This window comes from Pelodiscus sinensis, chromosome 1 (assembly GCF_052426305.1).
Source record: "Pelodiscus sinensis isolate ZL-2025 chromosome 1, ASM5242630v1, whole genome shotgun sequence".
NCBI classification, from domain to species: domain Eukaryota; kingdom Metazoa; phylum Chordata; order Testudines; family Trionychidae; genus Pelodiscus; species Pelodiscus sinensis.
Window position 1 is genome coordinate 73,258,806 of NC_143052.1, and position 14,115 is coordinate 73,272,920.

Below are 14,115 nucleotides of genomic sequence, written 5' to 3' on the forward strand. Positions count from 1 at the left end.
CAGCATCCATGATTCCCCTGGGCATCCAGCACTTCAGCTAATACTGCGTTTCTTGATAAGCCTGGGAAACCACCATTACTCCCACCCTACCCCGGGGCACCTATTAATAGTGCTTCTACCCTCCTTGTTGGGTGTGATAACTATCATTATGCCTCATCCCGACCTCAGTGTCCAATTCCTGCTCTCTCTGCATCTACATGGGATCTAAGCTCGATTCCAAGCAGGGAACTTAACAGAGATTTATTGTAAAACACACTGCTGTAGTGCACAAAGTAGGCATTATTAATACAAGTATACAAATGCCTATGAAGGTAGGACTGACACTAAGTGCAAGCAATTGGTGGGTCCATATATAGTAGTTTGTATTCTCTCACACTGGAACTAGAACTCCAGCGTGTAAAGAGGGCATACCATACTACTATCCCAAGAGATGTAAAGCATTTACACTGTTGGTATGGTCAGGAAACCTGGAATTTAGCAAAGGAGAGAGTTTCAGTTATGGAGGGGAGCAGAGGCCTTGAGATAAAGGTTTCAGCTTATACCTTGTTGTGATACATAAAATTACAGAGATTTTCTCCCTCTTCCCCTCACCCCCAGACAGGAGGTTTACTTACTATTTGTCTGCTTTACAGGCCCATCTACACAAGCACATATCACCTGCCCATGCCAGAAGGTCACTGACCGTCTGCACCAGTCTATTAAGCCAGAAAGCAGAAGGAAGAAGACAAGGGACAGACTGCTGATGGAGATGCATAGGAACATTGGCAGAAGGTGTCACTGCATTTTGTAGCTTTAAAGAAGGAAATGCTAGTGCAGGAATGTCAGTTCCAGGCTGCAGCTAAGAGAATGCTGAAGAAAGTGCATCATCCATGACCATGCTGTGGAAAAGCAAGACACCCACAAACAGCATGAGGAGAGTCAGAAGCAAATGGTCATGTCTGAATGATTTCTGGTTATTATGGATGACAGGTTCCGGGACACGTACCAGCCCAGCCTCATCCTGCAGCCATAAACTCTCCTCCATCTAATATCACAAACTGACCTCGGGGCTGGGGGGCTAGCCAGTTCACGTAGGGAAATGCCCACAGTCAGGCTTACCTTCACCACTCCAGCCCCATGCACTGACAACCATATGCACTCTCCGTACATGTGATGTGGCACAATGCTTCTTGTGTGCATGACACTTGCTTAATGCAGCAGGACTCCTACTGTGATTTATTTTGAATTAAATCTTTTTATTGTTGAATCCTTTGTGTCTTTAAATGCTTTGGCCGCACTAGAGAAGGAGGGGAACGTAAAACACAATTGTATCCTATCATCACAATAAATGCACTTTCAGAGAAATCTTTCCTATGTAGGATCACTGGTACAGAACATACCAGTTGGCTCTGCTGCTCCAACACAGCCAGGGAAAGTAGGAGCTGGGTGGAGTTGGGGGAAGGATTGGGTCTCTGGAGCTGCTATCTTGGGCCAGCTGCCTCTGTAAACCAGACATAGGGACTAAGAACTGGTGGAGAACAAGCCATGGATTCCACGCATTGTTCAAGAATTGGATCCAGCACTTTTCCTACAAAATGCAGACCATACATGGAGAAGTAGGGTACTATAATCAGTTGCTAGATGAACACCATTTCCACACATATGAGGAGGTGGGACATAAATGTTTTCTCAAAATATATCTTGGAAGTTTGGAAGAAGGGGCTCAAACAGTGCAGTGTTAAGAACCAAAGGAAATGGCCCCAGAAGGCAAGTTGCTTGGCTTGAGTTAGCACTGCAACAATGTGCACACAGTAACTTGAGGATGGCTGAAATAGCGTTTGTCAGGTGACCTGGAGCTGAGAGAACTCAAGTGGAATACTTTAGATATTAACTGGAACTAACAATGCAGTGAAGACAAATCCAGAGCAAGAAATAATGGAAAGAAACAATATTAGCAAAGCAGTGCTGTAATCTTATTCTTAAGATTAGAAACTTGGTGATATTTGTGTATCATTCATTATGACATTGGATTGCTAGAAATTCATCCGGGGGCAAGCAGAATTTTGTTTTCATTAGCTTTGTGTATTGCTTATGCCTAACTGCTCTTAATAGTCTATTATTGTCATTCCAAAATCTTTTGGGATATCGATGAAGGAGGAGAATGAAAGAAGTCTTTTTCTCAGCTGTAGCTTCAGTTTGCCAAGAAGCTTCTGTAAATACTTTGGCCACACTAAGCAGTTTGATGTCATATGCAGCATGAATGAATTGTAAAATTTCCTATAATGATGTATCCCAAGTGTACAATTAGTGCAAGCTTTCATTATTTTTCAAATTTCATCCCACTAGCTCTTAGTGTCACCTTAACCCCTCATAATCTGTGCATGCTTTATTAATATTCTGCCTCTTGTCTGCCAGACTAAATGGTCTCCCAAATAGATAAGGTGGATGAGGTGATCTCTTTAATTGGATTAACATCTTCTGGTAAGAGAGACAAACTTTTGACCCACACAGAGCTCTCTCTGTTTATCTCTCTCACTAGTAGAAATTAGTCTAATAAAAGAGATCGTCTCACCACCTTATTTATTTACTATCCAGGGACTGACACAATTACAACAACACTCCCTTAAAATAGGCTTTCATTGAACCACAAAATAGTGTTTTGATAAAGCTTTTAGGTAGGTTTACTGTAGCATTCTATGTCCAAATGCAAAACTGTTGACAAAATATAATGGTAAATATATAATGCTTAGCTTGGGGTTTATAGATGGTTGACACCTAATTGTTCCAGAAATTAAAACTCTATTCAGTACTTTGAAATTTTACTTTTTGTAGACAGGGAAATAATCCCTGCTTTTTCTCTGATCCCCTGCATCAAAAACAAAATTCACAAGTGATTAATTTTCTTCCTACTTCTAGACATCTGAACATTTAAGTATGTTGGCCCTGAATCTCTATTTGCCAGCATCTTATATAATCATTTACATTCTATGGGAGGTTCCTACTAGTGTTGACTTTGATCAGATACATCAAGGAAAAGGCCTTATTTTGCATCTACACTAGGGAAAAGATTTTGGTTAGGTCTGGTTTAGTATCTCTGACCAGCTGTGGATCTCTTTTCCTAATATAGATAAACCAGGGCTCGGGGTTCATTGGGGTCTGGCACTTTTTATTTAAAAATCTCACTATTTAGCGGAAGTGAAACTATCATTTAAAAAAAATTATCAAATTTACTAGGAACCAAGTTTACAGTTCCATTTGTGCTGCATCTGTTCAGCATTCCAGAAGAGGACTTTGGTTTCCAGTGCTGTCAATGTAGGATGTTTCATGAATTCTGTAATAACTTTGGGTTAAATTTAACTCTCTGGGTACGTCTTCACTAGCCCTCTAGTTTGAACTAGGGAGGTGAACGAGGGTGACTGAAATTGCAAATGAAGCGCGGGATTTAAATATCCCGCGCTTCATTAGCATGTTCCCAGCTGGTCGCCATCATGGAATGAGGTTTAACTGTTAATTCGAACTAAGGGGTTTATCTCAGAATCACACTTCTCTGCCGCTTGTAGATGCGGGCAGTTATTCCGGGCTAGTCAATTTCCAAAATGGTGACCGGCTGGGAACATGCTAATGAAGCGTGGGATATTTAAATCCTGCACTTCATGTGCAATTTCAGTTGCCCTCATTAGCCTTCCTAGTTTGAACTAGGGGGCTAGTGTAGACGTATCCTCTGATAATCACATGCAAAGCCTACTGAAGTCAGTTATGAAAAATGATATATTTCTCCTTTCTTTTTCTTAGAATTTCACCAACCAGGACATTGACAGTGGTGTTGACAATAAATCTCTGTCTGCAGTATTAGACAATTTGGCAAAATGTAGCTACTATACCATGTGGTTAACTGCAGACACTGCCTTGGGAGATGGAAACAAAACCAGTGAGATAATACATGTGTATACAGATCAAGATAGTATGTAAATGTCTCTATTTTCATTTTCAAATATTCTTTCCAAATTTTTCATTATTAAATTGAACTTTTAAAAATTATGGCATTTTCTGAGATGAAATACAAAATATAAGCAATGCAGTTAATGTCATTTAAAATGTTTTTCATACTATAGCATTTACCTTTGCATAGGTTTGATAACATTCCCTGTGCCTAGAATGAAGAAAGATCATTGTCACGAACCTTAGAGTTAGTATCTCTGGGAGACCTCTTTGTGAAGATTTAGTATACTCAACTCCATGTTCCATTTTAACTCTCTTGCATGGTTTCAAGTAGCGGAGGGGGTAGCCATGTTAGTCTGGATCTGCAAAAGCGACAAGGAGTCCTCTAGCACCTTATAGACTAACAGATGTATTGGAGCATAAGCTTTCATGAGCAAAGACCCACTTCATCAGATGCATCTGTTAGTCTATAAGGTGCTTCAGGACTCCTTGTCGCATTTTAACTCTGTCACTATTATTTTCTTTACCTTAACTATGAGGTAATTAATATCAGTATAAAACCCTACAGTTCAGGCTCTCATTGGCCCATCTAGTTTTTATGACAATTTGATAGTAAGCTTAATTATCAAGCAACTAATCTTTACACCTTCTTAAAGGACATTGTCTCTTCATTGGCCAAGTCTCTTTTTTGTAGTGTAGCATCAAAATCAATTCTCCCCCCCACTCCCGGGGGCACAAAATAAATAAATAAATCTTAGAAAATCTGTTTCAAACTATCATAAACATTTTCTCCCATTTATAATTAACAATAACTAAACTAACTATGTAAATAAACATTTAAGATGCTTTGTTTTTATATCCAAACACAGATGATCAAAAAGAAAAATGTTTTATTTAGTCCTGAAAATAATGTAATAAAATATTGAATATATAATTATAGAGATAATTTATCTAATAGCAACAATTTCAGTGTTTATTTCTGTTATTTATATCCAATTAACAGATATCTTTATTTTTCTTTATTATAACACAGTTCCAGATGGCCCTGTTGAAAGTCTGACCTATCAAAACATTTCTTCAACTGCTATAAATGTAAGCTGGCTTCCACCATCACAGCCAAATGGAATAGTCTTTTTTCTTGTTTCACTGAGCTTAATGGATTCGCAAACAGACAGTGAGATGTTGTCTTTCATTACTTACAATACAAGCGTGTTTTTTGATAAGCTGAAGAAGTACACTGATTATATTCTGAAAATAACTCCAGCAACAGTAAAAGGATCTTCTAAAATGCACACTGTGAAATTGCACTTCAAAACTGAAGAAGATGGTAGGTTTTGGATATTTTTTAATCTCTAAAGACATTTATTAAAAGCAAATAGCTTTCTAAAATATTCTTGATCATTAGATTTGTTTCTTACAAAATAATGTTAGTACTCTACTTGTCAATTCTTTCTTGTCAAATTAACTAATAGAGCAACTCACAATACAATTGTCATCAGACATATTTCTTTTAGTGCTTCACTATGACCACAAAATAGAAGTTAGCACTGAAAAGAGAACAAAATGAACTGATATTTAAAGATTTTCACACCATAATTCACCTTTATAGGATATCAACATAGGCCTTTTGGTTTATTTGGTTTGTTTGTTTGTTTTCTCATTTCTTGATATAGTCCCTGAATCTTCACCTGTAATCAGAACTTATAAGAATCTTTCATCTACCTCAGTTATGTTTTCCTGGGATCCTCCTCTCCAACCCAATGGTATCATAATAAGTTATGATTTAAAGTTATATGGACCAGAAAGGAATGATTCTTGCTCTACCTCCAATAATCTTATCATTCTAGAAGATTTGTTACCATTTACACTGTACAGTATTTTTGCTGCTGCAAGAACTATAAGAGGACTTGGTCCTTATGCTACACTTAACTTTTACACAGATGAGTCAGGTAAGTGATAAATAAAATCACATCATGCTGTCTGTAAATAAATTTATGAAATAACCCCAAAGCTGGTGCAGAGATGTAGGGCTTCCATGTAACTGATCGGGGTCTTGGTGAAGCACCTAAAATTCTTGGGCATGGAACCAGACACACCACTGCTTCTGTAGAAGGCAACATCTGGTGGATGAGTTTAAAGCAGTGTTTTTCAAAGTGATCTGCGAAACCACTTTCAGAAACATGCTAACTGGCTGCGCTGGTTTATTTACTTACCAGCGCTGCAGCCACAAAGCCTCACAGCTCCCATTGCCTCTGGCTCACCATCTGTAGCCAAGAGGAGCCACGGAAAGTGGTGTGGGCCAGGCCATCACTTCCTGCAGGCTCCCCTTGGCTACAAATGGTGAACCAGAGCCAATGGGAGCCGCAAGACTCTGTTGCTGTGGCGCCAGTAAGTAAACAAACTGGCAGGGCCAGTTAGCATGTTTCTCAAAGTGATTTTGCAGATCCCTTTGAGAAACACTGGTTTAAAGGAAATTCTTCAGGGGGAACTTTTCTGGGATTTTGTCTTCCATTCACACTCTGCCTGTCTTACTGTAGGGGAGGATATAGTCTGACCCAAGACTATTTAAGTCTCACTACTATGGGACCATTTTAGTTTATTTCTCAAATAATACAAGAAAATAATTTTGAAGTTCCTGGAAGGGTGGCATTTAATGGATCATAGGATCCTCTTTTTAAAATTCTGCTACCAAACTGAAAGGAAGCATTGGAATCCTATGTTTGTATAATTCTATAAGTACATCTACTCTTTTTTGTCAAATATTTTCACGCTTCTTTAGTTATGAAAATACGTTTCTCTTTAAATAACAAGCAACATTAATAGATTATCCCATTTCTCACCCTTACTTTCTACAACTACATGCATCTTTGGTAAGTAGAGTTTATAATAGGCAAATGGAGCAAGAGGGAAGGTTTGTTGGGAGCTCTTTGTTAAAATTACAGCAGCACAATATTGGTTCAGTTAAGCTCAGACATGAATACATAATGAATTCATAATGATCTTTTGCTCTTACAAAGTGTTCACGTTTGCCTAAAATTAACATGGTAATTTTGGACTAATGAGTATTTTCTCCCACAGTGCCATTAGCACCTCCTCAAAATTTGACTATTTTCAACTATACTGCCTACTCTGTGTGGCTAAAATGGAGGCCAAGTCCTCAGCCAAATGGTGTTATTAAGAGCTATAGTTTTAAGATTCATGAAAACAAGACTCAAACCATTTTTTATCAGGTACGTTTATAATAGTAGTGTATTAAGTACAAGTTGTACCTCTCTGGTCTGGCACCCTTGGGTCCGGAGTCCTGAATAAGGAAATTTGCCAGACTGGGAGAGATGAGGCATCCAGGCTCTCCCAGGGCTCCCCTCCTGGCTGCTTCCCCAGGAGAACCTGGAGGCCTGACCTCCTCTGGCCCACTGGCCTGGCTCTGCTGCCCCCATCTCACTCCTGGGGCTCTGCTCCGTGCCCCCAGCCCCACATGGGGCAGCAGCTGCTCCCAGGGTTCCCCAGCCCCACGCACAGTGTCAGCTGCTTCTGGGGTTCCCCACCACCACGCCATGAATGGTGGCAGCTGTTTCTGTCCCCAAGTCATTGGCCCTGTAGGCTGCCACCCACCAGACCTGCTCCACTCCCAGCCTCTCTCAACCTCTGTGTCCAAGGCAATCTGGCCTAGCAACATCTGTGGTCTTACCGGATGAGAGAGGCTCAACCTGAACTTGAAAAAAATACATGTCACTGTTATGGTTACCTGTCTCATGTCTCAAAACCAAAAATATGTAAGGTATTTTATGTGTGTCCTGCATTAATAAAAATTGTATGAACTTATAACTAAGATGAGGTGGTTTTACTTTTTTTCAAAATACTCCACACAAGACAGTGATAAAAGATAGTATGGAGATGCACGTGTATTGTGGGCTAAAGCATATCCTTAAGTCTGCAGTGAAGGTTTGTGTGGAGCGTCACGCTCCTTCTCCCTCAGCCATAATATATTTGTGGGGAGCACTCAGCACACAAGGAAAATGCACCTATTGATATTTATTGATTTATATTGCAGTAATCAGCCCCAAACTGAGATCCAGGGTCCATTGTACTAGACCCTGTCCACATATGTAATAGAAAAGAGAGCTCCTGCCCCAAGGAGTTTTCAGTCTGCTAGTACAATCCATTAAGGAGTGCCCAGGATCCTGGGGGTTAGCAAGGGACATCATGTGGTCTTGGTAGAGTAGGATCCCAGCAGCTTCTATTTCTGTGTACAAGGAATTCAGTTTTGCTTGCCATTATGCAGGCAGTGAGAAAGCTTCTCTGTTGTACATCTGAGAATGGGACAAGCAGAATCTGACCTTACAAGTTTGCATCACAGTAGGCAGAGTTAAATATGATACAGACCAGCAGTGGCAGTCTGCTGAGTTGCGTCTGCCACACATAAAGCTTCCTTCTCATTGTAATATGAAGAATAGCATATGCAAGAAAGACTGTTTGGAGTGCAGCAGTGGGGACAAGATCCAGTTGATACAGAGGGAGATTGCATCTAACCTGTACGATTAAATATTGTTTTGAAAAAATCTGTATCTGTTTTCATGGTAGAACTGTGCAGTGCTCCCTGCTGATTTTACAGTCCTCAGAAGAGATGGCTGTGTGTGCTGCAGGAACAGCTGTTACTACTGCCTGTACTCTTGCCTCTCCCTCCCTGTATGCCTCTACATCATCCAAAATAATCTCATGTCTCAGATAGATATAACCCCTGTATTTCTCTCCAATTCTGGATAAAGATAGGAGAGTAGGGAGGGACATTGTGCCATAAACACGTGATAATAAAAACTTTAGCCAAAGTGAGACTTGAAGCTGGGACCAATCTGTTACATGGGAATCCTTCTCTTCCGCATAACTGTACCTGAAGAGATGCTATAGTGATGGAGGCAGTGTAGATGGGGAGGAGGCAGACAGTTTGTGGGCTGACTGTGATAGCAGCGCTCAAGACTGGCATAGGGTGCCTAAGTAGAGTTAACTGCTGGTGTGTAACTACTGTAATTATAATCACTTCCTTTAACAAACCTTTAGAAGTTGCCATGAGGGAGAAAGAGCTGGAAAGGAAGGGAATGGGAAAGCAGTATTTTCAATCAATCAATCAATTAAATAATAATTAATAATATGGCTTGGCTCACTGACCAATATGAATAGGAACTAACCCTCAAAAACAAGCAGAGGAGCAGATAAATGTGATTTTTTTTGTTAATTTGCTATATTTCTATCATTTTCTATAATCTCCAGTCTCTCTCTCTCTCTCTCTCTCCTTGTTTTGTTCTGATATTTTGTTTCTGATATTTTTTGGTGTGGGGGAGGAATCTATAAAGAACTTACCCTCTTTGTACCCAAAAGATGGAAAGTTCTTGTGCACATCTGCGGTAGCATGATAAAGGATTTGACCCTACTCCCCCTTAGGTGAGACTTTGGACTATTTTGTGTGATATGAAGACGTGCAGGAAGCAAAAGATAAGACTTACAGAAGCAAAATCCCAGTTAACTTCAGCAGGGACAAGATGAGGTTCAGAGTATTAGCAAGTGTGTATTTTGTGCTAATTATTGTTTTCTTCTTCTAAGAACATTTCAGGTTCACACAGTGATGCAAACCTTGTTGGATTAGAGCCATTCAGCACCTATTTGATCAGATTATCTGCTTTTACAAGAGTTGGAAATGGCAATCAGTTCAGTAATATTGTCCAATTCACAACAAAAGAATCAGGTTAGGAACAGTTTCAAAGTTTTATTTATGAACTGCAGCATTGTCTTTGCAGATTTCCTTTTATAACTGAAAAGCGTTCTTCTCTTACTCTCCAAATTTAATGGAACTCAAAACTATATAATTGTCACAACATTCTGTCACATTTCTATTGTATCTGATAGGTGAGGGCTTCAGTTTTCAAGTTCAGTGTTGGAAGTCTGGAATTAGAAATGTCCTGGATTGAAGGAATAAGCATGTATGCACCTATAAATCTTTTTGTAGCACACAGATAATAGGAAAAATAGATAAATATCAGACTTTAGAGACCAAAGTTATATTTTGGATCCCTAATATCACAGGCAGCTGAACAAGGATGGAAAATGAATCAGAAGCTATTTTTCTAACATACAGAAAAGTTTAACATTTTCTGATACCTTATTTATGGGAAAAAGGTGGTCACTAATTCAACTTCTTCCTTTGTAATATCTCAGTCTTTCTGACAACTGGGAAGGACTATGCAATACTATTAATTACATTATTTAACAATTTACTAGCTGCATCTTGTGCTTGATACCTATCCTTTGAAGTTATAGGAGCTAGTAAACTATCCCTTTCCTTCTCTAAACAGGATCCTTCTGCTAATGATACATCTGAATGATTCTTCAAAGAGTCTTTTGCGCAAAATCTTGCCAATGTAGACACAGCCTGAGGGTCTGAGGTAGTATAGTACTTGACCCAGAACTGAAGAACCACAAATAGCTCTTTTGCATCTCCCTCACCCAGATGCACTCAGCACTAACTGGGCAAATGATTCAGCCTTGTGCCTTTATTTAAAATATAAAGTGATCTCCTTTCTTCTAAAGATGTTGCTTTTAAAGGGAGCACTCTTCAAACTTAGGAGGGAAATATATGTCTTTTTAAAAAGATCCATTTTCCTAAATACCTGTGGGAATTAGTGTGTTTCCCTCTATTTCTGGGATATTGCTGCTAGCTACTTCTCTACTTGGACATGGTTTCAGTAGAGAGAGAGGAAAATAAAATCTGTTCCTGTTGATCTTTTCTCTTAATTAGCACATCCCACAATCTGACTTTCCCTGGGAAAATTTAACCAGTTGTTCCATACCTTGGAACCAGTTGTTTGTTTTCATCGTAAATATAATACTCTTTTTACCTATGACATTTGGTGGACTGCCCAGAAAGCTTTATGAGAATTCATCTTGTGGGGAAAGCTTAAGGGTGGGACCAATAAGATAATTTTTGCCTGCAAGTGACAGTTTTGAAGACTCCCCCAAAACTCCTGAGCAGGACTCAGTGCAAGGATTGCCAGCCATAGAGTACAGTAAATGAGAAGGAAAGCAAAAGGGTAAATAATTTTTTGCTTTACATTGCTATATATGTTCTACTGTGCTTCTAATTAGAAAAAATGGGGAGAAATGTGGGTGTAAGTGGGAGAGAGAAGGGAAAAGGAAAGTTAGAGCATATGGCTGGAGGAGATAAAATGTATTATCACTCTTTCCATGTCAAGCACTGCTTCAGTCATGTTCATAAATACTGGAAATAAAGCTTTTATAAAGTACATCTCTTCATTTGAAACACTTTATTCTAGTGCTCTCATTACAGCATTAGTTTGTCTGGAACTAAAATGCCTGACCCTCATTATAAACATTATGCCTACATCACCGTGTAATCTATAATTCAATTACCCTTTTGAATTGTTTGGAAATTTTAACCTTTGCTGCATCTGTATGTTTTAAGCTCCAGATGTTGTCCGGAATGTTCAGTGTACTGCAACAAGTTGGCAGTCAATTCTAGTGCACTGGGACCCACCTTCTAAGTCAAATGGAGTGATTACACATTACCTCATAATATTTGAAAGGAATTCTACAAATATTTCTGCTCATGATAAAGTGCATACTTTCAGAGATCTGCTATCAAATATTTCTTACCAATTTAAAATAAAAGCTGCAACATCTGCTGGTGAAGGAAAAGAACAGACATGCAATGCCAGTACATTTCCAGAAAAAGGTAACCATTTTGGAGTAATTTAAATGATAATTGAATATTTCAAACAGTGTTGCTGTTTGTATATTTACTACAGCATTCCAATCATTTCCCTATAATCACAGTTTAATTCTAATATCAGATGATAAGAAATGAGGCCAGCTCTCCAACCCATCTTGAAATGTCATTGATTATGGTGCCCTTAGATAGAGTTCATCTTGGAATGGCCAATGTAGAAAGTCAGTGGGACTTGGAAGTACAAATGAAGATTTATGGTCTTACCATGTTAAGTTTGAGTTCTTAATTTATTCATATTGTATCACCCATTCCTAATTTGCTTTGGCTAAAAAACAACCCAAAAACTGAAAATTGTATGTTCAAACTATTTAACAGTTCTTTGCAAACAATTAATATATTTGGATACATTGGGATTGCTACAGAAATTATTCCCAATCACAATGAGATATTAGGTAAATGATCTAGTGAATAAGGTTATCTAATTCACTAAGAAAATATAGATTTAGAGACTATACAGGTTCAATCCATGTTCCCCGAAGTCAATAGAAATGTTCCCATTATCTTCAACTGGATGATAATCTTTAAGAGATAAGGGCTGCAGTACTAGGCCCTAGGACTACAAAATATGGATTGTGTCTCTAAAAGAACTGTAATTCAGTCTTGTGTTGTTTAACATTTGTTTAAAATTTTAACACTTAGTTATATTTGCAACAAACTGGCAATTAGTAGGACAACATCTTCTTAACTGTGTTCACATGAATTGTTTTCTGATGAGTGGCTACTAGGAATCAGAGATTCATGGTAGGGAATGGAAACAGTTTTATAGCTGTTGTCAACTTTTTATTTATGGCAGTCTAAGATTAGTTACAGAATACATAGCCAGCACTGAGTCACTGACAATGCATTTATTTTTGACATAAAGTGAAATCAAATTTGGTTCAGTATCTCATTGCATAGTGTCTGACCTTTACATTCCTTGCAAAGATTGTTTGATTTTTTTTTTTACATAAGCTTGTTCATATCTCTGGGTATAGCTAAACATGGATCATGAAGATTAAATTTATGAGGAGATTAGTGTTTGGTGTGTAAACCAGCTCTGCTGGCATGGTAAAATACTTGTACTGGGGTAGAGTACATTATGGTCCATAAAAAAGTCTAGAATTTTCTGATAATTACATTACTTTGTGTTTAAATATTTAATATAGGATATGAAAGATAATATAGCAAGATTTTAGGATTAAATAACTATTTTTGGATTGCATCCAAGTATAGATACATATTCTAATAGAATTCATTAAGGTTGGGTGAATTCTCAGAAGACAACTGTCTTAAATTGGTAAGAGAATGTTCTCTAAAGACTTTCTGTGTTTTAAACTGTCCATGTTTACCTAGTTCTAGCGTCTATGATAAATTTAATAGTAATTTTCAAATACAAATTTAGCTTATTAAAGTAGTTCTAAAACATTGAACATTTAAAAATACAAACTGCTATTATGTTTTATTAGTAAATTATTCATTTTACTCAATCCATGCTCACTGTTTTTCAGCTCTGAAACTTTTACTTACACACACACACACACACACAAAATGTAAATTAAACATACCATTTTCAGCATGAAGAAAAGATATCAAGTTAGTTTGCCAGACTCTATTTTCAGTGTTATGGAGCCAGGTGTAGTTTTCATTATTGTATCTTAGTATTATTCAGTATTATATTGTAATAGCAACAAGGGTCCTCAACTAGGTCAGGATCCCATTGTTATAGGTACTGTTCATACATAGAAAGTAAATGATAGTCCTTGTCCCAGAGAGATGGATTCATAGATTCAAAGGCCAAAAGGAATATTGTGAGTCTGACATCGATCCTGATCAAGATAATGGAACACCTGATATGAGACTTGATTAATAAAGAATTAAATGAGGATCATACAATACCTATCAACATGGGTTTATGGAAAAAAATATCCTGTTAAAAAAAGAGGATTACCAATGCCGGAAAAAAACCTCTGTTCTTTTGATTTTCTTTTGAAAGAACACAATTGCAGTGTGGACGTAATTGAAGTTTTTTTGAAAAACTCTGTAGTGTAGACATACCCCCAGTATTCTAAGACTTATTGAAAGTTAGTATTAATGGTCCAGTGAGCACCTCAGCCAGCTCCTTTAAAACATATGGATGTAAATTATCTGGACCTATTGATTAAAAATGTCTAACAAATAGTTGCTGTTTAATACCCTCCAGGAAAAAATGTGGTATGTGATATGGCAAGCGGGTGTAGAGAACCCGTATGTGAGATGAAAGGTGTTTCTGTGTCCCTTACTGATCCTTTAATCAAGAGCAGAATATCCCCTATAATGAAGAAAATACATAACCACTGAGTGCTGCCAATTTGGTAGCTCCCATGATTTATTTAAAATATAGAATCAGAGGGGTACCCGTGTTAGTCTGAATCTGCAAAAGCGAC

At 38.0% G+C, this 14,115-nt stretch overlaps 1 protein-coding gene across 11 annotated transcripts in view; it reads left to right on the plus strand.

Annotated features, from left to right (window-relative positions):
- Positions 1 to 14,115, plus strand: part of PTPRQ (protein tyrosine phosphatase receptor type Q) — a 207,932-nt gene that overhangs the window by 114,422 nt on the left and 79,395 nt on the right. For all 11 annotated transcript variants that reach the window (XR_012904907.2, XM_075932438.2, XM_075932462.2 and 8 more), the window contains 6 exons: positions 3,772 to 3,940; positions 4,952 to 5,245; positions 5,592 to 5,867; positions 6,997 to 7,148; positions 9,514 to 9,655; positions 11,390 to 11,659. Coding sequence is in view for 10 of the 11 variants with exons in the window: in XM_075932438.2 (XP_075788553.2) it covers positions 3,772 to 3,940; positions 4,952 to 5,245; positions 5,592 to 5,867; positions 6,997 to 7,148; positions 9,514 to 9,655; positions 11,390 to 11,659 (1,303 nt within the window). In the remaining variant the exon portion in view is untranslated. The remainder of the gene's footprint in view (positions 1 to 3,771; positions 3,941 to 4,951; positions 5,246 to 5,591; positions 5,868 to 6,996; positions 7,149 to 9,513; positions 9,656 to 11,389; positions 11,660 to 14,115) is intronic.